This window comes from Notolepis coatsorum (assembly GCF_963971535.1).
Source record: "Notolepis coatsorum genome assembly, chromosome: 9".
NCBI lineage: Eukaryota > Metazoa > Chordata > Actinopteri > Aulopiformes > Paralepididae > Notolepis > Notolepis coatsorum.
In genome coordinates, this window is record NC_140173.1 from 53,261,399 (window position 1) to 53,284,937 (window position 23,539).

Genomic DNA, 23,539 nt, shown 5'->3' on the forward strand with positions numbered 1-23,539 from the left:
GGGAACCTTCCAACTACCAGACGACCGCTCTACCTCCTTAGCCAAACAAACATTTTACAGTAAAACTCACGTCTGGCTGTCGCATGCCATCAGTACGCGTGTCAAAGGCTCAGACAATACAATTAACATAAACGTTTTTAAAGCCATACATACATAAATCATGACTTGGCCCTTTTAAAACATCAATCATCTTGTGCTAAATGTGAATGAATCTATTAACCAAGAATAAGATTAAAGGGCACATATCCAAAAACTTCACTTTTTACTTTTGGAAATTGAATACCATCATAATAAGGACCTTTTAAACCCAGAACATGTGAGAAAATGTGTTTTCTTTAATAAAGTTACCATGATACATGAAATAAATGTTTAATGACATTAAATGCAGTCGGTAATGAAGTAATACTTTATGCAACATTGGGAAAGATCTTTCATGAAAGACTGTTAGGAATACATGCTGAGCAATCAAGACTTGATTAAGTATGAGGTACAAATTCTGTACATATTTGAAAAACAAAACAGACTACAGAAGATAATACACCAACCCATTCATAATACAAAAAAACACTGCTATCGTTTCAATTAAAGGACTTTTAATCTCAAGTAAAAGTAATTATGGCCATTATTCAATAAAAACCTGTACAGTTTAACCGCCCATAATTCACCTGAACCTTAGTCTCATTAAAAATGTATGAAAAGCATAGTAGTGTCATGCAAAATTATAGGTATATTTATTTTGAGATTTTCATGTAGTTATTCGTGCCGTTGTGGTTTTTGAAAATTACACTCAGTTATTCTCTCACTTCTACACTGCTGCCACTTTTCTTGAGAAAGAGCTCAATCTTGTCTGCTTCACCCCAAAAAAATATAGAACATAATAAAGCCACAGATGAAAAGAGCCTGCCGACATGGTAATAGCTGTATTTTCAAACAATGGATAGGAAGCAGTACGATTCGAGTACAGATGACTGACATAGCAGTGTCTGTTCCATTGCCAATAAAAGCTCAGACTGAGCAGTAATAAAAAGAAATCCAGATATTCACTATTATTAATCTGTTGCTTAAATAGGGGCACGACGCCACTGGCATTAGGGGTTCCTGAGACGGAACACAGAATCCTCCATCGTTGGCTAGTCACTTGCTGAAGCCCTTGATGGCCGTAGGAGCCTGAAACCACACGTAATCCTCCCCGTCCGACGCCTCCGCCCGGGCACCCCCGCAGACGCCAGTGTCGGAGGACAGGGCGATGATTTGCCTTTTTACCCGGGTCGGCACTTTAAAGTCTAGTTTAGGCCGAAACCACCCCACGCCGCAATCCCTGTGGGCCAGGACCAAAACGGTGGTGGCCATCAGACGGACCGGTTTGGCGTCGGACAGGAGGTCGGCCACGAAGAGGGTGCGGAAGAGTTGCCTCAGGCACGGCGACACACGCAAACTCTGACCGCCCGCCGCCACCGCCAGCTGCTCCATGTTGATCTCGTACATCTCTTTGGGGAGGACGACGGAGCCGCCCAGGAGCAGCAGCGCGCGGGGCACCCGGCTGAGGGAGAACAGCACCTCCAGCTGCTGCAACATCTCCTCCAGCTCCTGCAGGGTCCGCTGACACTTGCGCAGTTTCAGGTCCAGTGACTGCACCGGTCTCCAGCTCACCGCCTCTTGACTCTGGGGAGGGGAAGACGACCAAACCCCGGGTTCAGTCAACAACTATACTCTTAAAACTGGATTTTAAATGTAAATTTAAATGAGGTACTGGTATAGGAGGATTTACCCAATACTACAAAAATCTAAGAACCGCACACATGTTTTTTTTTTTTTATCTTTTCCCCCTCCCTTTTTCTCCCATCTCAATGTTAGTCGTTATGCCAATTCCCAATCCCCTTCCTGGTCGCTGCGCACCTACTCCCTACGGTCGGTCTGAGAGAGTGGAGGCTATCACATGCTTCCTCCGACACATGTGTAGCCAATCAACCGCTTCTTTTCACCTGGCAGCGCGGACTCTCACGGAGAGGGTGTAACGTGTGGAAGGATCACACTACCCCCCTTAGATCCTTTCCTCGCTGAGCAGGCGCCCCGACCGAACTGTAGGAGTCGCTGTTTACAACGACCAGAACTCACCCACCAGCTTTCCCACCCCTAACACTGCCAATTGTGTTAGTATGAACGACCAGCCAAGCTGGTAGCAATGCCGAGAGCTGGGCTCGAACCCAGCATCTCCTGCACTAGTGGCGAGCGCCTTGCCCACTGCGCCACTTAGCCGCCCTCGCACACATGTTTTTCTAACTTTTTAGTTTAGTTTATTAGGATCACCATTAGCTACAGCATTGCAGCAGCTATTCTTAGTGGGGTCCACAAAAAGCTTTACATTGTGACAGTACAACATAACGTACATCATCACATTACAAAATAAATAGCAATCACAAGTAGTTATTACATTAAAACACTCATAAAAACACACCTAGTTAGATGCAATCTGCCACCCAACCTGGTAGTTATTGATCATAATTATGAGCTAAAAAATACTTACACAGTAAATTTGGCAGAGTAAATTTTACTCAAACTGAGTAATTTTTTTTGTTTGTTTGAGTAAAATGTACTCTGCAAAATTTACTGTGTATACATTATGTTCATACACACCTAACCTAACTGATGAACATATTAAATAATATAATTCTTTTTTGAATGCATATAGAGATGCTAGATCTCTCTATGGAAGAAAAATGTATTAAGCTACCATTGATTTAAGACTCTTAATGGTCAGTAAAAGTAATGGATCAGATCGATACCTGGTACTGGCCCATTGGCATTAGTATTAGCAGTGATATATAATAATCCGTAGAACTTATTATTGTACAGTTTACCGACATTGGCGATGTAGTGTGAGGGGGAACATGTCTGGGCTCACCTGCGTGTCATCGTGCCGTCTCCTCTGAGAGTACACCAGCTGGTCGTAGGTCATCGGCAGCTGCTGTCTCTGGTAGAGAATGCACTTAAGGATCTCGCTGACGAACCGGCAGCAGCCCTCCAGGGTCACAGTGCCAGGGAAGACCACGTCCACTCTGCCTTCCTCCTGCGCTCTTCTCGCCACTTCGGCATCTCCGTCTTCTGTATTATCGCACTTAGTGGGAGTGAGGGGGGGCTCAGCGGTGGCCTGGGAACTGTCCGCCTGTGGAACATCTTCTGTCAAAATCGAGAGAGAAGGGTCAGACTGTTCTGTTCATTAGAATACCAATACTTGAGTATGTCAGACGAAGAACCATTTTTAAGTTTACAGAGGAGCAATGTTTTCAAACTTTATTATCTAAAGATGGCAAGCTAGAGTGTTGTGTTCACTCACAGTTAAAGACAGTGTATTGAGCCATACTGTATTGTACCCATTCTGCAATCTGTTAATAAAGTTTTCAATCAATCAATCAAAGGTTGGGTACTTGATTATCTAAAGATGGTAAGTTAGACTAGTTAGTGTTGTGTTCACTCATAGTTAAAGACAGTAATAAACGTTATTTGTAGCACTTTCCATACAGAAGTTGCAGTTCAATTCAAAGTGCTTCACAACAGTAAAAAATACAGGCATAAGCGAGCATAAAAAAGATAGAGAGGTAGCAAGGTAAGGTAAATCACAGTGTTTCACATTAGGATCTAGCATCCCAATAGGCCTTTCTGTTTACAGTTTCATTCAGTAATACAAATAATAAAAATAGAATAGACAGAGTAAAAACAAAGTGCGATTGGATTCAGTTTAAAAATAGGCTACAAATTATAAAATAGAACGGACATACAACAGGGTATTTAACATACAACAGAGCAGTGAATCAGTAAGAAGTAAAAAGTGTGATAAAATAGTTCAATTTTGAATTACAACAGGGCAGTGCTCTTAAAATTACAGTGCATATAGAACCGACACATGCATTGATAGGAAGTGTAGGTATGGTACTAAGAAAGAATGGTGCAGGTAAAGTACAATTTGTGTCAGGATATCCCTGATGTTTCATTTAAATGCCTGAGCAAAGAGATAGGTTTTAAGCTGTCTTTTGAAGATGTCTAGCGAGTTGGCTTCCTTGATGTTTTTGGGCAGTTTGTTCCATAGTTTTGGGGCGTAGTTGATAAAGGCTGCATCACCGATCCTCTTTTGACTGTTTCTGGGAGCCTCTAGTAGTCCAGCAGCTGATGATTGCAGTGTTCTTGCTGGCCTGTAATTTATTAGAGTGTTGGCGATGTAGCTAGGTCCCTGTCCATTTAGAGCTTTGTATGTAAGGAGAAGGACCTTGAAGTCTATTCTAAATGTTACAGGAAGCCAGTGTAGAGCAGCTAAGACTGGACTAATGTGCTCTCGCCTCTCTCTAGTTCTAGTAAGCAGTCGGGCTGCAGAGTTTTGGATTAGCTGAAGCCTCTCTGTGATTTTCTTAGGGAGACCTGTAAAAAGTGCATTACAGTAGTCTAACCGGCTCGATATGAATGCATGAATTAGCTTCTCAGCATCGTTTTAATTAATAAATGGTTGTACTTTTGCTATATTTCTGAGATGGAAGAACGATGTTTTGGTCACTTTGTTAATATGAGAATTGAAGTTCAGTTCTGAATCCATGATAACCCCGAGACTTGTGACCTCAGATTTGATCCAAGGGGTTAGTCCTCCCAGGTTCTTTAATTATTAACGTTTATTTTTTTTGTTTTGGGGCCGATAATTAGAATTTAAGTTTTGTTCTCATTTAGTTTCAGGAAGTTCTTACTCATCCATTTATTTATTGCCAATACGCAGTCTGTGATTGAGTTAATAGCTGTATCATTTGGTTCAGCAGATATGTACAGTTGTGTATCATCCGCATAGCTATGGAAACCTACATTATGTTCTCTGATGATTGAATGAATGAATGAATGAAAACTTTATTTAACAGATTGCAGAATGGGTACAATACAGTACGGCTCAATACACACAATTGTTAAGGGGATGCAGACCTGAGAAAGACGTTTGTCTTGTTTACATCAGGGTCCCCCATTTTCAATTCATATAGACATTTATGACATACACAACATACATGACATATAGGTATTTAGTACCGATACATTTGTGACAAACGGTATTCAAATATACAGTACTGTTACCCCTAGATCCTGACAGAGTATATACATATGATGGGGAGGGGACTGTACATTAGGAGGGGGTGGGTGGGTGGGAGAGAAATATACATACGGCGGGGAGGGAATATATACATGCGGTGGGGAGGAGACTGTCTATTAGGAGGTGGTGGGGGTTTTGGGCATTTACGGTGGCCAGTTTCGAATTGCAGCCTCCCGTAGGTGCTCTTTAAGGGCGGTTTTGAATGTGGGTAGGGAATCGGGGATTCACATTCCTTTACAGCTTTGAGTAGGGCGTTCCACATTGATGTGGCATAATTGCTAAACGTGTTTAGTCCCTTGTTTGAGCCGAATCTGGGTTTAACATGATTTGTTGAGCTTCCTCTGGTGTAGTGGTTGTGGTATTCACTGACCTTTGGGAAGTATTTTGACATGTACATACATGGGTACCTTAGTCGTATAGTGCATCTTGTAGACCAGGCCCATTGCAAGTTGCTGTACTCTGTCGTCTACTCTAAGCCATCCTAGGTTGTCAAAGTGGGCAGGGGTGAGGTGGGTTCTGGGGGTAAGGTCAAGTAGTAGTCTGACCAGTTTGTTTTGTGATGTTTGTAATCTTGTTTTAAGCGCCTTTGAGGTGCTTTGGTACCATGAGGTGCACGCATAGTCGTAGTACCCTTGAATGAGGGTCTTCAATCTATCTTTAATCTTTTAAAATGTTCAGTTGCTATCGCTATTAGCTCTATCTTTAATTTTTCAAAATGTACAGTTGCTATTGCATGCACTCATCTGTGTTTCACCACACACATGAGTGCATGCTTACCAACTGTCCGTCTGCAACACTACTATCACCAACATCTAAGAAGGGATATCCCCCCTTGAACGGCCCTTCTAAGGTTTCTCTCCTCCACACTGCCTGTGGAGCTTTTTTCCCTATTGTTAGGTTTTAGTGAGTTTTTCCTTACCTTCGCGTGGGGTATGTCTGGGAGTGCTTGCATTCTTTCATTTATTTGCATTCATCTAAAAAAATTTTGGACCCTATGGTGTTCTTGTTCTGTTCTTGACTTATTGTTATGTTGTCTTCTTGACCTGTTTAAAGAAGACCTGTACGGCCCATGGGGACATTAACGTGTGTTGTCGGGCCCTATAAATAAATTTGATTTGATTTGATTTATGAGTGCTCCTGCCAGAGTCTTCAGGGTATTCTTGTTTACCAGAGAGGAGATCCGGGACAAGAATCTAGTTCGTTGGTTGACTTTTTTTTATTACATTGGATGCCATTTTGTCACAGGAAAGATTTGCCTCTAGGATGGAACCCAGGTAGGTAATTTCGTCTTTCCTTGTGACAATATTGTCACCCACTGTAATTGAGAAGCCGTCGGTCTTGCTGAGTTTGTTATTTGAGCCGAAGAGAATGGACTCTGTTTTGCCCATGTGTAATGATAGTTTGTTATCAGCAAGCCATATGCAGATTTTGCCTAGTTCCGAGCTGAGGGTTTTTTCAACCTGCAACTTGTCAGAGACCAGCAGGGCTGAGTCGTCCGCAAACAGGAACAAGTTGCAGTCACAGGCTGACGACATGTCATTTGCATAAATTAGGAAGAGTAGCGGTCCTAGTATGCTTCCTTGTGGAACACCACAGCTCACTGTGAGGGGGGGGGGAATAGAGTACCGTTTACCTCTACCATCGGTTCCCTCCCCTCCAGGTAGGATTGCATCCAGCTCACTGATAAAACTATCAAAACAAATTGCTTTTAGCTTCACCAGCTGATGATATCACCCAGCGGTAACATGTAAAGGGAGAAGAGTAAAGGACCTAAGCAACTCCCTTGTGCAACTCCATAGTTGTTGTCATATCAGACATGTGGCCTCCTAGTTTAACATAGAATTTCCTCCCTGATGTATGTTTTAAACCAGCTTAGCACAAAGGTTTTCAAGACGATTGATTAGAATATAGAATACAGTAGAGGTTGAGTAGTTTATCTAAAGATGGTAAGTTAGTGTTGTGTTCACTCATAGTTAAAGACAGTAGTGGTTGAGTAGTTTATCATCTAAAGATGGTATGACGTTAAGACTGTTGTGTTCACTCATAAAGACAGTAGAGGTTGAGTAGTTTATTGTGCTATATCACATTTCACACTCAAAGTAATCTAAACTGTTCTACAAGGGCTGTCCAAAAACATTTCAAAACGTACATATGGTTATTTAGTGCAAGGGTTCAATCAAGATTCAACAATCCATGAATATTATTCCTGTGATCAGTCCAATAAATAATTGTGAAGATATTATTTCCTTAAAATGGAAACAAGATAAAAAAAAGAACGTACATTTTACGTCATCAAATCTGGACCGTATGCACTTACTGCCCTGGCAAAGCTGGTGTTTTATTTTACGTTGCAGGTAGCTAATGTTGTAATGTAATGTGGTAGCGTTACTGTATAATGAAAGGTACAGTATAGTTACTTACCAGGACTGGTGGTTGTTGAAGCCATTGCGGCGTCAATACAGTTTTCCTTGTCTTTTATGTTGACCACATTACTTTGTTTTGGGTTTGAGTCTGACTCATTCTCTGACGATACAACTTGGTTTGTGTTTGATTTCTTTATGCATTTGTTTATCTCCTGCGCTGGTGCCACTAATAACGTCGCGGCGATGTCCGTAGTTTGGCGTGCAATTGTGTTGTGGTCGTCATTTGTCTCCGACTCGTTGAGAGTCATAATAATAACCTTTTCGGGACAAACTGGCAGAGACCTTTTTATCCCACTTTCTCCGCTATTAAAGCTGTAATTATTGACGGTGATGTTCGCTTCTAAACCCACCACCGCTGCAGGACATTGTATTGACTCCGCCGCCGACATTTTGAAAGTCCCTCCCTGGTCAGAGAGGCGTGACGTCTGAGAGGTCCGTTTCGTGTTGCATGATGGGAAACTGGAGTCGACGACACAGGCGTGTTCGTTTTGATACCCGCAAAAGCCCCGCTGCACTGCGGCGGGCGGAGCTGCCTTGATCCAGCCCCATGAATGAATGGACATTTTATTTAACAGATTGCAGAATTGCTACAATACAGTACAGCTCAATACACACAATTGTTAAGGGGATGCAGATCAGAGAAATACTTTCGTCTTGTTTACATCAGGGTCCCAATTTTCAATTCATAGTGACATTTATGACATACACAACATGACATCATGACATTTATGGCATAGGGACATACAGGACGCGTGACATATGATACAGGTATATAGTACTGTTACATTTGTGACATATATGATATGCAAATATACAGTAGGGCCTACTGTTACCCATACCCCTACCCCTGAGTCGCCTACTTTGGAATAGTTTGTTCTATTCCATGAAACACAAACAAAAAAAGTTTAATTTGATACAACGTCACCCCCAAATTTCTTGTCTGTCTAACTGCTTGTTTATGGCATTAGCCAAATATGTACATTATGATGAAATGAAAATGGGGGACCCTGATGTAAACAAGACGAAAGTCTTTCTCTGGTCTGCATCCCCTTAACACTTGTGTGTATTGAGCTGTACTGAATTGTACCCATTCTGCAATCTGTTAATAATGAGACAGGGCCCATAAGAGGATTTAGGCATACTGAACTATCATTACCAAACAAACAAACAAACAAACAAACAAACAAACAAACAAACAAACAAACAAACAAACAAATCACCGAAATATTTTTGGTGAAACTGCATTCGCATTAAAATCATTCATGTAGTTTCGCCAAAAACATTTCTGTGAATTTTTATTTTTGCATTGCATTGAAACGTGCTCGTTGCAGACAGGTTTGCTCGTTGTGGAAGTCACGAAGTCCTACAGCGCCATCATGTGGCGAGTACGTGGTGGTCGCCATGGCTGTCCCTCAGCAATACAATGGGACTGCGCGCCGTAGACAGTTACTCAATTTCACAGGTGAGATGAATGATGTAAGCAGCCTATAATGATTGATCAGGTAGATATCACGGTGCGACATGGCACGGTTCGGCGGGTGGTAGGTAGGTAGCACACCAACAAGTTGTCCAGGTGAACAGGCTGATAGTCGCGTCGGGTGAACTGTGATTTAGTTGGACAACTATGGCTTCAGTGCGAGTGGCAGTGCGAGTTCGACCCTTGAACAAGAGGTAGGCCTACTGTTGTTGAGTTTACTGTCAAGTGTCAACATGTTGTTGTGTAGCCTACTGTCAATATTAATTAATACAATTAATGTAAATAGACCGTTTCAGTGTACGGTGACCTAATTTAACATGACTTTATTCGCGTTTTTTATTCAGGTATTTACTCGTCATACTTTTATCTTTCAAAGTATACGAGACACAGGCAGCCCTCGAATGAATATTGTTGTTGTGTGTTCTATCTTTTCCACAGAGAAAAACACTTAAAGGCCAAGGTGATAATCCATGTAAAGGGAAGCACAGCTTCAATTTGCAATATTAAGGTACAGTATCTTATTGCATTAAACAAAAATTAAGTTATTGAAGTTGGCAGTGAGAAATTAATGCATTTTATTTTCTCCCAATAGCGTTCATTCAAGGGCATCCAAGAGTATGGGCAGAGGGACGGAGGGAAAAGCTTCTCTTATGATTTCTCATACGATTCAACGGATAGAGAAAGCATCGGTTATGTTTCTCAGGAGAAGGTATTAAAGTCTTTAATTGTTTTAGTATGTTCTATTATTAGTGATTGTTAACATGTGAATACATTTCCATTATTATGCTATGGACCAGAATATATAGTCTCTTGGGTCAAAAAGCATTGTAAATGGATTTATGCAACCCAAAAATCACTTTTATATGATCATTTTGAGGAGTTCAGGCTATTTGTTGCAAGCCTGTCCAGGGGCGTATCTAGACCCAGCACTTCAGTAGGGCACAGAAGGGCACCAAAAAGTATGAAGCGGGAGCACGTTTTTGGCCAGTTTGTGGGCGAAAATGGGTGGATTTTGTAACTATTTTTTTTAACTTTATTTCGGTTTTAGGGTTAGGTTAGGGCAGGGGTCAGGAACCTTTTTGACTGGGAGAGCCATAAAAGCCAAATATTTCTAAATATATTTCATTGAGAGCCATATAGTATTTTTAACGTATAATGAATTAAATATGTCTTACTTTTAATGCGACTTCTGGTGCTGCATGGTTTTGCTGATGGCCTTGTAATTTGGTTCATACGTGGTGAGGTTGAGCTTCATGCAGGCGTTGAGGCTTCCATCAGTTAAACGTGAGCGTAGGTTACTAGGTTGGTCTTAATGTTCTTCATATGCAAGAATGACTGCCCACATGCATATGTAGAGCCAAACATGGTCAATATACGGCAATACTCACGCTGCATTGTGTGGTATGTCACAGGAAGCTCGTTCCAAGTTTTAAGAATCAGCTGGTCTTCAGGTTGAAGATTTTAAATTTCTGTCCACTTGTGTTCCCTCGCCAGCTCTGCTCGCTATATCTTCAGCTACAGATACTATTAGCTGTATCTTCAAAACTAATTTCTGTTTACTTTTAAATGACACAGTATTATTAAGAAATATCACAAGTATTAAAAAAAAAAAAAAAAAATTTACTCAAAAAATTCTGGGAGCCATATCCTGTCACCAGAAGGTTCCCGACCCCTGGGTTAGGGTTATGTTATTTAATTATTTTGGGGAGCCAGCCCCCCAAACTCCTGAAATGCATAGAAATCTATGAAATAAATAAAACAATCTGACATTTATATTAAAAAGAGCTAGCCACCCAAACCCCTAAAATACATAGAAATCTATGCATTTTGGAACAGTTACTATATATATAGTCAAGAAAGCATTTAGTCATACTTAAAGTTTAAAGTGCTTTACTTGCATTGAACATTGCATTGAACATTGAACATTGAGGAGACATCATTAGAAAGCACAGTGTATGTTTCCATAGTTACGCAGATGACACACAATTGTACATCTCCGCTGAACCAAATGATCACACAGCTATAAACTCCATTTCCGCCTGTCTCTTAGCAATAAACAAATGGATGACGAACAACTTCCTAAAATTAAATGAGGGCAAAACTGAAATCCTACTAGTCGGTCCTATAACAAAAAGAGAAATGTTACAGAGCAATATGGGGCAACTTACTCCTTGGATCAAACCCGAAGTTACAAGTAAGTAACCTACACTGGCTTCTGGTAACATTTAGAATTGATTTCAAGGTCCTCCTCCTTATATACAAAGTATAAACATTGCGATCATCTACTACTGCCTATTGAAGGTTCCAAGCCACAGTCTAAAGAAAATCAGGGATGCAGCCTTTGCTAACTATGCACCAAAGTTATGGAACACACTACCTATGGACATTAGGGAAGCTAGATCTCTTAATATTTTCAGAAATAAGCTAAAAACGTACCTCTTCACCATAGCCTTCTAATACACCCCGCTGTTGATTGTACTGTAGCACTATTTTACTCTGGCCATTCTATTGCATAATTTTACTATCTATTCTACTATTCTATTATTGCACTGAATTATTGGTGTGCAAACCAGTCAAAAAAGAGCCTGTTGGAGGATTTCAACAAGATAAATGCAGTGCAAAATATTTCACTATAATATTTCAAAGCGAAGTAAAAAATATTATAATAATTATTTGATCATGTTAAATGATCATTTGATCATGTTAAAAAAGGGAAAATAAAAAACATTTGTCTTTTTTTTTTTTTTATCAGTGGGGCACAGATGATCATCAGTAGGGCACGTGCCCTACTGATAGTGGTCTAAATACGCCGATGAGCCTGTCTTGTATTGTATCATAGTAATCACAACTACCTACCTCATACTACCCATATAACTCTGTATGATAGCATGTACAATAGTGCTGTATATACCATATATATATGTCTGTATATATATATATATGTGTGTATACCTGCATGATCCTTCTATGTACCTACTTATACACCTGCATATAACCCGTATAACTCTGTATGATGGCATGTACAATAATGCTGTATATATATATATTTATTCTTACCGTGTGTGTATATATATATATATATATAGCCACACACCTGCATATAATCCTTTTTACATATCTGTAGATAGTGATACTATATCTATATTTGTACACATCCCTTATCTACTCTTATAGTTACTGTATGCTGCTGGCCAGACTTACTACCATAGTGTCTTTATACCAGCTGCATCACTGTACATATTAATACTACAACTCTGTACTTGAATCTGATTAGCACTATACTCTGTAGTACTAATTCATATATTTATACCCAGTTAATCACCTGTACATTGTATATTACTATTGCACTTTACTGTTACATTAAGCACTCTGGTTTTGATGCCAAACTTCATTTAGTTGTACTGTACTTGTGTTGTATAATGACAATAAATTATAATCTTATCTAATATTGAGGTGGGGCGTATAGTCTTGATGAATATTGAACTTAATTTGGTGTCAGCACTGTAACAATTCTCAAATTGAAATCTAAAATAAGGGATGTTCAATAATTGAATTGTGACCATAATCAGAAGACTGGTCAAATAATGGATGGAAACCCCAATGCCCCTAGTGTACAGTGTGAAGGTTGCTTGGCTGCATAGAATAGAATAGAAGTGCTTCATTGATCCAGAGGGAAATTCAGCATACTGAATACTGTACATGTTTGTTATTTAGAGGTGCCTTAACCTAGCTCATGTTTTGCCCTGAATAGATATGTATGGGTGTAAAAAGGCAGAACATGTTTTAAATCCCAAAAGAGATCCAATCCAAATCTTGGGACTGCATGGTAATGGGAACTGTGACCGGAATCAAACGATACAATGAATTTGGACATTTGTATCACAATTCAGTAAAAAGAAAAAAAAACACTGATTCCATGGATAGATTGTATATATTGACCGGCTGTAACCTAAATAGGATAGTTGTTGAAAATGGCATGGTAGCAAGGTATGTCTAATGTAATGAGAATTACCAGTATCTTTCCTTCTCTTATTTCCCATCTTTCTATTCTAGTTCTTCTATTAATTAGTGCCAATTGTTCCTCTGACTATTTATCATTATAGGTTTTTCATGACTTGGGCAGTGAGGTCCTGACGGCTGCGTTTGTGGGCTTCAATGCCTGCATTTTTGCTTATGGACAGACGGGCTCTGGAAAATCCTACACCATGATGGGAGACACGGTAAGACCTCTCTCCTCTGTCTTCCCCGTCACAACTGGACATGTCTTATCTGGCGTTGATATAGTGCTGTTTTTAGGCAAGACTTCTTGACCAGTCGCAACGGAGAGCACTGCTAGCTTGTATCGAAATGTCTCCCCCAAGTCTCGACTACAACTGTGTAAAATCGTATTATTCTTTCCGTTTGGGACTTTTTAGTTTTTAACCAAAAGGCGATGGGTACACAGTCGCCTATTATTAGGAATGCAATACGGCCGGGCGGCTAGGTGGTGTAGTGGGCAAGGCGCTCGCCACCAATGCAGGAGACGCTGGGTTCGAGCCCAGCTCTCGACATTGCTACCAGCTTGGCTGGTCGTTCATACTAACACAATTGGCAGTGTTAGGGGTGGGAAAGCTGGCGGGTGGGTCCTGGCCGTTGTAAACAGCGACTCCTACAGTTCGGTCGGGGCGCCTGCTCAGCGAGGAAAGGATCTAAGGGGGGATCCTTCCACACGTTACACCCTCTCAGTGAGAGTCCACGCTGCGAGGTGAAAAGAAGCGGTTGATTGGCTACACATGTGTCGGAGGAAGCATGTGATAGCCTCCACTCTCCCAGACCGACTGTGGGGGGTAGGTGCGCAGCGACCAGGAAGGGGATTGGGAATTGGCATAACAACTAACATTGGGATGGGAGAAAAACGGAGGAAAAAGGAGGGGAAAAAGATTTAAAAAAAAGGGGGGGGGGCTAACATCGTTCCACAGGAGCCATACTGGCTAGGCTGCCTGCAGGTATTGTGTATTCTTTCATCGACCTCGTGAGCTCGGGGCGTCGGTCGATGCCGGTATCTCAAAGTGTCATATCGGCCTGATCATTGGGCATCCGGTCCATCACTACCGACCCTCCCCGGCGGCACGTTAGCGGCTGAGTGATGGCACCCTCTTGGCAGACGCACCTCTCCTCCTCCTCCATCCATCCTTAGGTTTCCCTCCGCTAATCGGAAAATGTGATGAGGGCAGCGGTCCCCATAGATATATATAAAGACTAGATGGCTCAAGGCGGGAGTCTCCCACGTAGTTCACCGGTGGCCATCTTGCTTGAGTGGACTACTGCTATAAGCTGATGATCTGCACAAACAAAAATACTCTTAACTCGTGGAAATCTTGACGGATTTACAAACGGTTTGGTTTATTACAAACGCTATTAACGTGGCTATGATTCCTGCTTGGAAGAATTTTTGTTAATGTCCATTATAAGAATGCAGTATGATAACTACATGGCTGACCTTTTTAACAAACCAAACGGTTGAAAATTTAGCAAGCTATGGTTATTTCAATAGTACATGCACCATAGACATGCATGTTATGAGTGGGCGTGCTCCACCCACGCAAGATGGCCGCCATGTGACAACGTCGGTCTCCGTTGGCCAGCAGCGCGGGTGAGTCATCTAGTGATATATATCCCGTTCCCCCCTCACCTTGGCTCGCTGTCGTGTTTATAAAACATTTTTGTATCCACTTTTTCTCCTTTTTCTGTTTTTCTCCCATCCCAATTTAGTTGTGCAAATCCCCCCCTCCCCTGTCTTGATCGTTGCTCGCATGTGCCCCCCACTGGTCGGTCTAGGGAGGGTTGATAGATACTATCACATGTCCCCTCCGATACATGCGGAGTCAGCCAGCCACTTATTTTCACCTGCCAGCGCGGACTCTCATTGGCGAGGTGTAACGTGTGGGAGGCTCACACTGCCGCCGCCATCTCCTGTCCTTGCTGTGCAGGCGCCCTGACCGACCTGTAGGAGTCGCTGTTTACAACGACCAGATTGCCACCCATCGACTCCCCTCCCGCTGACTCTGCCAATTGAGTCAGTATGACGGCCGGCCCAAGCCGGAGGCAACGCTGACAGCCGGATTCGATACCGGTGTCTCACGCGTTGGTGACGAGCGCTTAGATCGCTGTGCCACCCAGCTGCCGCTCTATGTCATGTTTTGAAATCTAGATGGTTGTTGTGATTCCTCCCCATCCCCATATGGGGGAGGGGGGGCTCCTAATGCTTACAATGTGTTACTTGTAATTCAAACGAAGAGGGCATACAAATCAAAGCGGGATTGCCTTCAAGTTTGAGTATCCCCGCGTTAGATGAGCTGTTGTTGGTGTTGATCAGAAGTCTTGTGGTTACAGGATGGTGTTACGTTGACGTTGTGCGGAAACCTTGTATCTCCCAAAAAGACGAGCAACTCTTTATTTTCCCCCAGATGACATATTTTTATAAAGAAATGTCATTCTGCTATGTCTTTGAAAAGGGTTTCATGGGTCATAGGGTCATGAAGCTCTCTTAACCCATAAAATACCACGCAAGGCTTTATCAAAGTAAAAGCATAATCGCCATAACTGGAGTTAAATAAGATTTTCATGTGACAAAGGCGAATTCGGAGAACGCAGTCAAGAGATTGTTGTTGTTTTTTAGACAATTGACAACAAAATATTAGGCCAAATTCAGTGTACAATTGGACTTTTTTTTATTGGACAAAATTATTGAGATATAATCCACTGTTCTCACTCCCCTGTCCTATTGTGCCAGGGTGATAAAGGTTTAATCCCCCGGATCTGTGAAGGCCTGTTCTGCAAGATTTCGGAGAAAACCCAGAGTGATTTTGCCTCGTTCCGCACAGAGGTCAGGTAAGCGGTCATTCTCCTGCTTATCTTCAAGACCAGGGACACGGTTGCGTAAAACAACATAATTCTCTAGAATGAAAACAAGAAATGAAGTGCTACATTTAGGTTAGGTTTGTGAAGATGGAATTGATCTAAAACCCGCCCTTTTTATTGCTGTAAAGCAACAGTTGTGATTGGAGGATCAAGAAAAGAGGGCAGGGTTTTCAGGTAGGTCGATTGCTGATGAAGGTGCTCATTGGTCTGAGGTTGTCAAGAGACGGGAAAGACACTCTTCATTAGTCCAGTTAATACGCCTTTAAGATATTGACTTGTTCAGTGAGCAATTTCTACCTTAAATGTCTCCCTTAAAGCTGTACTATGGACGTTATGCTTCATTTTCTCCTGCCATGGGTGCTGTCGGGACCATGGGTTCTCCCTGCACACATGTCGCCAGCGTGGGGGTCAGTGACACTCAAGTGACACTCGACCTGACTCACCGAGCACGTCATCATTCGAGCAATGTTTTCATTCAAGCTCGCCTTAACTCATTGGACACCAGAGGTCGCTGTGGGCGTATAGTGTGTGCCAGCGCTGTAATGAAATGGGGGTACGGTACATGCCGGTGTTTGTAGTGCTAAAACTACATTAAATATTAGGGGTGTAACGGTACGTGTATTCGTCCCGCGAATTTACGGTACGGCCGTCACGGTGCGGTATGTGCAGCCATACGACGAATACGTGACAGCACAAACATACCAGTCGCGCATGCATGCACTTGCGAGGTCCGTGCGAGAACAGCGCGCGTGGCCGGGCACACAGAGTCCGACTTCAGAGCGAGCGAAAGTGCACGGAGAAAAGCACATTTACATTAGAAGAAGGTTCGAGCCTCGTCGATGCATCCGTTATAACCGCTTGTCCTGCCCGAGTATTTAGACCCCGCCCGCACGCTGCAGCTCGGCCCAGACACAAAGCCACAAACTAACATTCAGTATTCCTTTAGTATATTTCCATCTGCAGTCTTGCACTGCTATCTGCTATGTACATAAATCCTTTTGCACCAACCTGAATATCTTGTCTTTGCACACAATGTGTATATAATTATGTTACATAACTCTACATAACTTTTGCTATAACCCTGTACGTACTCGGGCGGCTGGGTGGCGCAGCGGACATTGTGCTCGTCACCAACGCGAGAGACACTGGTATCGAATCCGGCTGTCAGCGTTGCCTCCGGCTTGGGCCGGCCGTCATACTGACTCAATTGGCAGAGTCAGCGGGAGGGAAGTCGATGGGTGGTAATCTGGTCGTTGTAAACAGTGACTCCTACAGGTCGGTCAGGACGCCTGCACAGCAAGGACAGGAGCGAGGGTAGTGTGAGCCTCCCACACGTTACACCTCGCCAATGAGAGTCCGCACTGGCAGGTGAAAAGAAGTGGCTGGCTGACCTCGCATGTATCGGAGGGGACATGCGATGGATTCTTCAACCCTCCCTACGACCGACCAGTGGGGGGCACATGCGAGCAACGATCAAGACAGGGGAGGGGGGAATTGGCACGACTAAAGTTGTGATAGGAGTAAAACCGAAAAAGTGGATAAAAAAAAACCTGTACATACTGTTATCTTTTATCTGATGCATTCATATATCGATACACACGCATACATATTCTACACAAGTTGGCTTATGTTTTATTAACACTTTAATCGCAGTTGACGCTGAAACACGTCTTTCCCTGCCATGCTCATTCTGCCGATGACGCTGGACAGCGTCTTTGATATCAATATTTCAAAAATCTGTGATCGAAATCATATTTCTCCCCCGGAGACATGAGATGTACTGGTGAGCCCCTCTCAACTCTACAACGGTTCAAGAGCGCCATCTGGTGGCCGATCGGCGGATCGCCCAGGGCATAAACAGGAAGTGGAAGCTGGTGCTCATTTCAATTGGGTCCGATCACTCGGTAATAGCAATAGGGTCCAGCTGCAGCCCTGGAGATTGTTCCAGATTGAGCAACTTCCGCCCGGTCCCACGACATTTCTCCCGGGACAGGACAATGTGCGCTGATTGGCAGAAAGTACGGAAGTATCTCGAAGTACGCCTGACGTTGAACGTCAAAATGAACGCATGAAATAAACTAAAATGTTAATACCCATTTAGACTGTTTCTCATTCCTGTACTGTTGTTTATACTCTTTGATTGACTGATTGATTGAAAACTTTATTAACAGATTGCAGAATGGGTACAGTACAGTACAGCTCAATACATACAATTGTTAAGGGGATGCAGACCAGAGAAAGACTTTCGTCTTGTTTACATCAGGGTCCCCCATTTTCAATTCATCATAACATATATGACATACATGACATACAGATAGACAGTACTGCTACATCTATACATTTATGACATACCAGATTTGCAAATACAGTACTGTTTGTGATACAGAAAAGTCCAGAAGAAAAAGTATATACATTTGATGTAGAAACTGTACATCGGAGGAGGTTGGGTAGGTGGGGGGGACTTATCCCAATCAGAGAGCGTCTGCCAGAAATGCGGCTACCTTTGGTAATCACGCAGGAAGAAGGGGGAATACCCTTAACAATTGTGTGTATTGAGCTGTACTGTATTGTACCCATTCTGCAATCTGTTAATACAATTTTCAATCAATCAATCAAGGCCGCGTCGCGGGCACGGCATCCCGTTCTCAGAATGGATTTGACTCGAGAGAGAGAGATCATCAGCAGGCTATATATGATATCCAGACTCTAGATCTATTTGCAGAGCCAGATGAGATGAGGCAACCTGTGCGATTGGCTCTTGACAACAAATTTTGCAGGTACTGTATACAGTACGTGTGTATGCGCGCACTGCGGGAGCCGGGAGGTGGCCAGAAGCGCGCAACTAGCCAACTACTATTATTACTACTATATTAGTAGTAATAATCCAGGGGATCCGCTCTATACAATGCAGACCCACGGCTCTCGTATTATAAAGAGCCCGCAAGGCGTGTTATTATTAGAGTTAATAATATTGTTTATTACATGGCGTTTTCACATTCGCCGAAATGCTTGCTTGTGATTGGTCAATAGCCCCCCGACTGCGGTCATTATTTTTCAATAATGACCGCAGATTTTTCAATAATGACCGCAGAGCGCAGCTGTTCGCAATCAAGCCCACTGACACACTGTTTCAGTGCAATTAGACACTGCCGTGCCGGCGATGACAGGGGGCGGAGCGACGAGCGGACCCAGAACACAGCGGAGCCAGAACACAGAGGCTGCCCGCGATAATAATAATCACTTTATTTGGGCTGACAGAGCCACAGAACAACTGCGATTTGTCAAATGAATTAGGTATATTGTTAGTAAGTTAGCCATGTAATAAGCGGGATAATTTATAGCCTACTCGGTCATTGTCGCAAAATAATTGACCTTCACTACGTTTAAAACACCTCGGCGCGGCGCCTCGGTATTTTAAACTCCGTGTCGGTCAATTATTTTGCGACAATGACCTCGTAGGCATACATTATCCCTTACATATTGTTTACAGACGTCATTCGAGATACGTCAGACGTACTTCGAGATACTTCCGTACTTTCCGCCAATCAGCGCACATTGTCCTGTCCCGGGAGAAATGTCGTGGGACCGGGCGGAAGTTGCTCAATCTGGAACAATCTCCAGGGCTGCAGCTGGAGGCTACTCGGTAATAGTCCCAGGACTCGAGCTGATCACAACGGATAGTGATCCGTTACCAATAACTCGATAAACGACATGATTTGGACGTATATACTATTATACAACCTGGAAATGGATCGGATATTTCGACATCCCATAATAGAAAAAATTCTGTTCCACGCTCATCTCCCAACGGCGAGAGGAAGCTACGGTGAGTTTCAGCGTTGTTTTTTAATGTCTTCTATACTAACTGCTCTAATGATCATATCACCCACACTAGATGAATGATATAACGTTGCCCACGGAATTATAAACGACCCCCCCCCCCCCCCATCCGGTCATCATCAGATCATACGTAGTAACTTCTAGAAGTACGTCCATTTGAAATTTTTTATCTCGCACAGATTCCTACCAAACTGTATTTGATCATCAATATAATGCATTTAGGGCTATAAATCAAGTTCTGGAGAAAGCTGCAGAAAACGATAAACATACTTATACTTTAGACCGTATTTTAGTATGAATATGTGAATGAAAAAGTATAACGTTGCTACACCCTGAACAATATATATAGGACGTTGAATGGGCCATAGTAATGTCAATTTAGCAATAAAATTTAAAAAGTTATAGTCCTGCAAAGAAGGGGAACTTCTCCATGTTAAATAGGGCTGGCGAGGGATGGTAAATTATGAATTTAACCCCGGCGATCAAAGTGTTAATTTATCTTTTTGTATATCTATTACCAATTTTCTTTGACCTTATCTTTTATCCCGTGCTGTTCTGTTGCAATAAAGTAATTTCTCCACGGAGACAATAAAGTTCCTCCTTATCTTATTGTGACTGCGAGCCGCAGCCATCTATTCAATCGTTTAGCGCCTACCGGGAGGTGTAACGAATTAGCAGAGGGGCATGCTGGATGTTATGCTGTCATCTCTGTTGGTAGTCGCACACAACTCCTCACTCTTTACCTGCCATGACTTCAGCGAGTATGGAGCTGGAAGGACAACATGCACCAAGGCCTCACCTCTAGCCTGGCCACCCGCTGCAATGACATCCTAATGGGTAGAGCTGGTCTTCAGTTGGCGATGGAAGCTGTGACTGTTGTTGTCTAAAGCAGTGTGTACTGTTGTTACGTCACAACATTATTCATTCTTGTACCTAATCCATATGATCTCTGTGCTCCAATGCTCTCCTCTTAATATCATGTCATCATAACAAAACACTCTGAACCAAACTATGTTCATACACAAAATTGCTTTGAATAACAGTGAAACGGTACTTTATTTGGGTCGCTTTTTAGCTTCAAACTATGTTCCAAGGACCCAATTGTCAGTTTAAAAAAAAGAATTATTCATGAAAACATATTGTAATATAATATTTTACCTCTGAGATCAACATTTATCTCCCAAAACAACATAGTGCACACTTGAAGTAACCACAGTTGAGTTCTCATGCATCACAGTCTGGTATGACGACTGCTCCGTCTCGAACCGGAAAGCACATCACTTCCCGCTGTTGGCACAAACGGTATCTGAGGAAGGCAGGCAATATCATCAACTCTCACCCCAACCCAACCACAGACTGTTTGCCCTCCTGCCCTCTGGGAGGCGCTACAGGAATCTCAGTTCCAGGACCAGCAGGCACAGGAACGGCATCTCCCCCCCAGCTGTCATCTTGATGAACCGGACACTCTCTCTCTCTCTCTCTCTCTCTCTCTCTCTCTCTCTGTGTTGCCTATACTCGATCCATATGCAGGGTTTCCGTTAGAAAAAATTGTTGTCGGTCTCCGTGACCTGCAAGATTTCAATCTACCGGACAAATGAGATTAATTCCGGTCATAGTTTAGAATAAAGAATGTCATCCTCAAGGCATGTAGATTTATAATATTATTACTTAAAACTAGGCTACTTTTGCGTATACAGTCATTAATTAATATATTCCAAATAAAATAAGTCCCTCGATACTCCGTGCTGCTGCTGACTTGAACTAAAATAGACCGCGTATGTGGGCAGTCGGTCCGACACTAAACATCAGTCTGTTATAATCACATTTTTATGAGCTAACGAATTCCGTTATATTGGACATTTGTATTAATTATATCAAGCGAAGAACTGAGAAAGCAGAGAGGCGGCAACATTATCGTGGTTTGCGTGACGACTCTCTCCACCTCGCAACAACTTATTTGCAAAGAGTATGGCGCTGCAGAGAAGCTCATTCAGCTGTTATTGGCTCTTTTCTGGGAACCGCACAACAGCGCCCCCCACCCAACATTGGCTGAAAATGGCCGAATTGGAGTACTGATGGAATACTGCATTGTGCCGTTGCCTCTCTGGCTCTGCAGCTTCACATGCACTCGCACACCCAGCACTAAGCTCTCGCTGACAACGTCGTTGTCATTATTAGAAGCAACGAGGAAACAAATGTAATGATCGTTTCGTTCATCGCATAGGCTATTTAATTTTAGCCTATTTTAATACAATTCAAATAATCAAATTGTGCTTAGACTCAGGGAATTATTTTCACCGGACATTAAGACCGGAGATATTAAATAAGTCGGACTTCAACAGATTTTGCCGGTCAAAAACCGGTAATTACCGGCTAACGGAAACGCTGCTGTACGTCACAACTACCTACATCAATTCATAGCTTATCCATATACAACTCTGTAGGATAGCAATGTACAATAACACTATATGTATATTTATGTGGTGTATATATATATCCATACTGTACACACTATATACTTTTACCTATATCTGTATATATTCCACACATACTTGTATTACCTTGTATGGTTTACTACCATGGTGTATTCACACTTGTACCACTGTGTATAATAATACTGTACATACATTAGCTTAGCATATTTACTCCATAGCGTCGTCATATATATATATATATATATTACTCCATATAGTCACATATTACACTGTACTCTATTACTTTGCACTCTGGTTAGATGCCAACTTCAATGAGGATTAAATGGAATCTGCTGTTTAGTATGTGGGGTGGAAGTAACAAATGTATAAATTAATGTGTAACAGATTAAAATGCAATCAAATCAAATAGTCACTTGATGAATTAGCAAATTATGTAATGAATTCAAAACCAAACTGAATAAAACATCATCAATAAAATGAAATAACAATCAAACGCATCATTTAAATAAACTAGACTGGTTTTATCTAATCACCTTGAAATTCAATACAGTGCACCGCAATTCCATTCGCCACCACTTTCATCAAATCGAGGACACCTTCGTTGTTGAATGAATGAAAACTTTATTTAACAGATTGCAGAATCGGTACAATACAGTACGGCTCAATACACACAATTGTTAAGGCAGTGTTTCCCACAGGATTTTCAGAGACTATGGGGGGTGAACCTCCGACCCTCTAGGGGGGTCCGGGGGCATGCCCCCCCGTAACTTTTTTTTGTGTGTACATTTTAAAGTTAAATGCATCAATCTGGTACACTTTGAGAGCAAAATAAAGAGGCTAGATCTATGATGAACTTTGTGCTCAAAACACAAAGTCGACTAGACTAGTGCTTCCCAATCCTCTCCTCGAAGCACCCCAGCCGTTCAATGTATTTGTTAAATTCCACCACCAGCACACCTGATTCAACTTAACGTAAGGTTATGTATATAACCAAGTTCTATGAATACTGGTGACGCTCAGCGTCAGTCTGCACACATTTCACTCCAGTGACGTGCACTGAATAAAAACTTCACAATGTACCTTTACATACCAACATCCGTCTGACCACACCCCCTTCTGCTACCTACATAAGCAGGGGTGGGGCCACACACTCATCTCCTTCCCAAAAAATGTCACCACAATGAAAAATCAAGGGCTGCAGTGGCGTCACCAGTATTCATAGAACTTGGTTATATACATAACCTTACGTTCTATATCATACTGGCTCCGCTCAGCATCAGTCTGCACAACAGGAGCTGAGCGGGAGCCAGAAGCTCGACAAATGTACCCCGCTGAGGCCCCCCACAAC

The 23,539-nt window shown here is 42.3% G+C and overlaps 2 protein-coding genes across 3 annotated transcripts in view; one reads left to right on the forward strand and one right to left on the reverse strand.

Annotated features, from left to right (window-relative positions):
* Window positions 1-353: 353 nt before the first annotated feature.
* mad2l1bp (MAD2L1 binding protein) lies at window positions 354-7,909 on the reverse strand. 2 transcript variants are annotated; one of them, XM_084321122.1, is made up of 3 exons: window positions 7,538-7,909; window positions 2,903-3,174; window positions 354-1,662 (listed from the first exon to the last, which is right to left on the reverse strand). In XM_084321122.1, exons 1-3 carry the CDS (start codon window positions 7,785-7,787, stop codon window positions 1,135-1,137), a joined length of 1,050 nt encoding a protein of 349 aa, XP_084177248.1. In that variant the 5' UTR covers window positions 7,788-7,909; the 3' UTR covers window positions 354-1,134. The 2 variants fall into 2 exon arrangements, with proteins under 2 accessions (XP_084177248.1, XP_084177247.1); XM_084321121.1 differs by having other exon boundaries at window positions 2,903-3,177.
* Window positions 7,910-9,163: 1,254 nt separating this feature from the next.
* kif16bb (kinesin family member 16Bb) overlaps window positions 9,164-23,539 on the forward strand; it is a gene marked incomplete at both ends in the record, with an annotated part of 181,183 nt that continues 166,807 nt past the window's right edge. Inside the window, 5 exons of the mRNA XM_084321873.1 lie at window positions 9,164-9,210; window positions 9,455-9,524; window positions 9,609-9,725; window positions 13,120-13,236; window positions 15,789-15,886. Coding sequence (XP_084177999.1) covers window positions 9,164-9,210; window positions 9,455-9,524; window positions 9,609-9,725; window positions 13,120-13,236; window positions 15,789-15,886 — 449 coding nt within the window. The remainder of the gene's footprint in view (window positions 9,211-9,454; window positions 9,525-9,608; window positions 9,726-13,119; window positions 13,237-15,788; window positions 15,887-23,539) is intronic.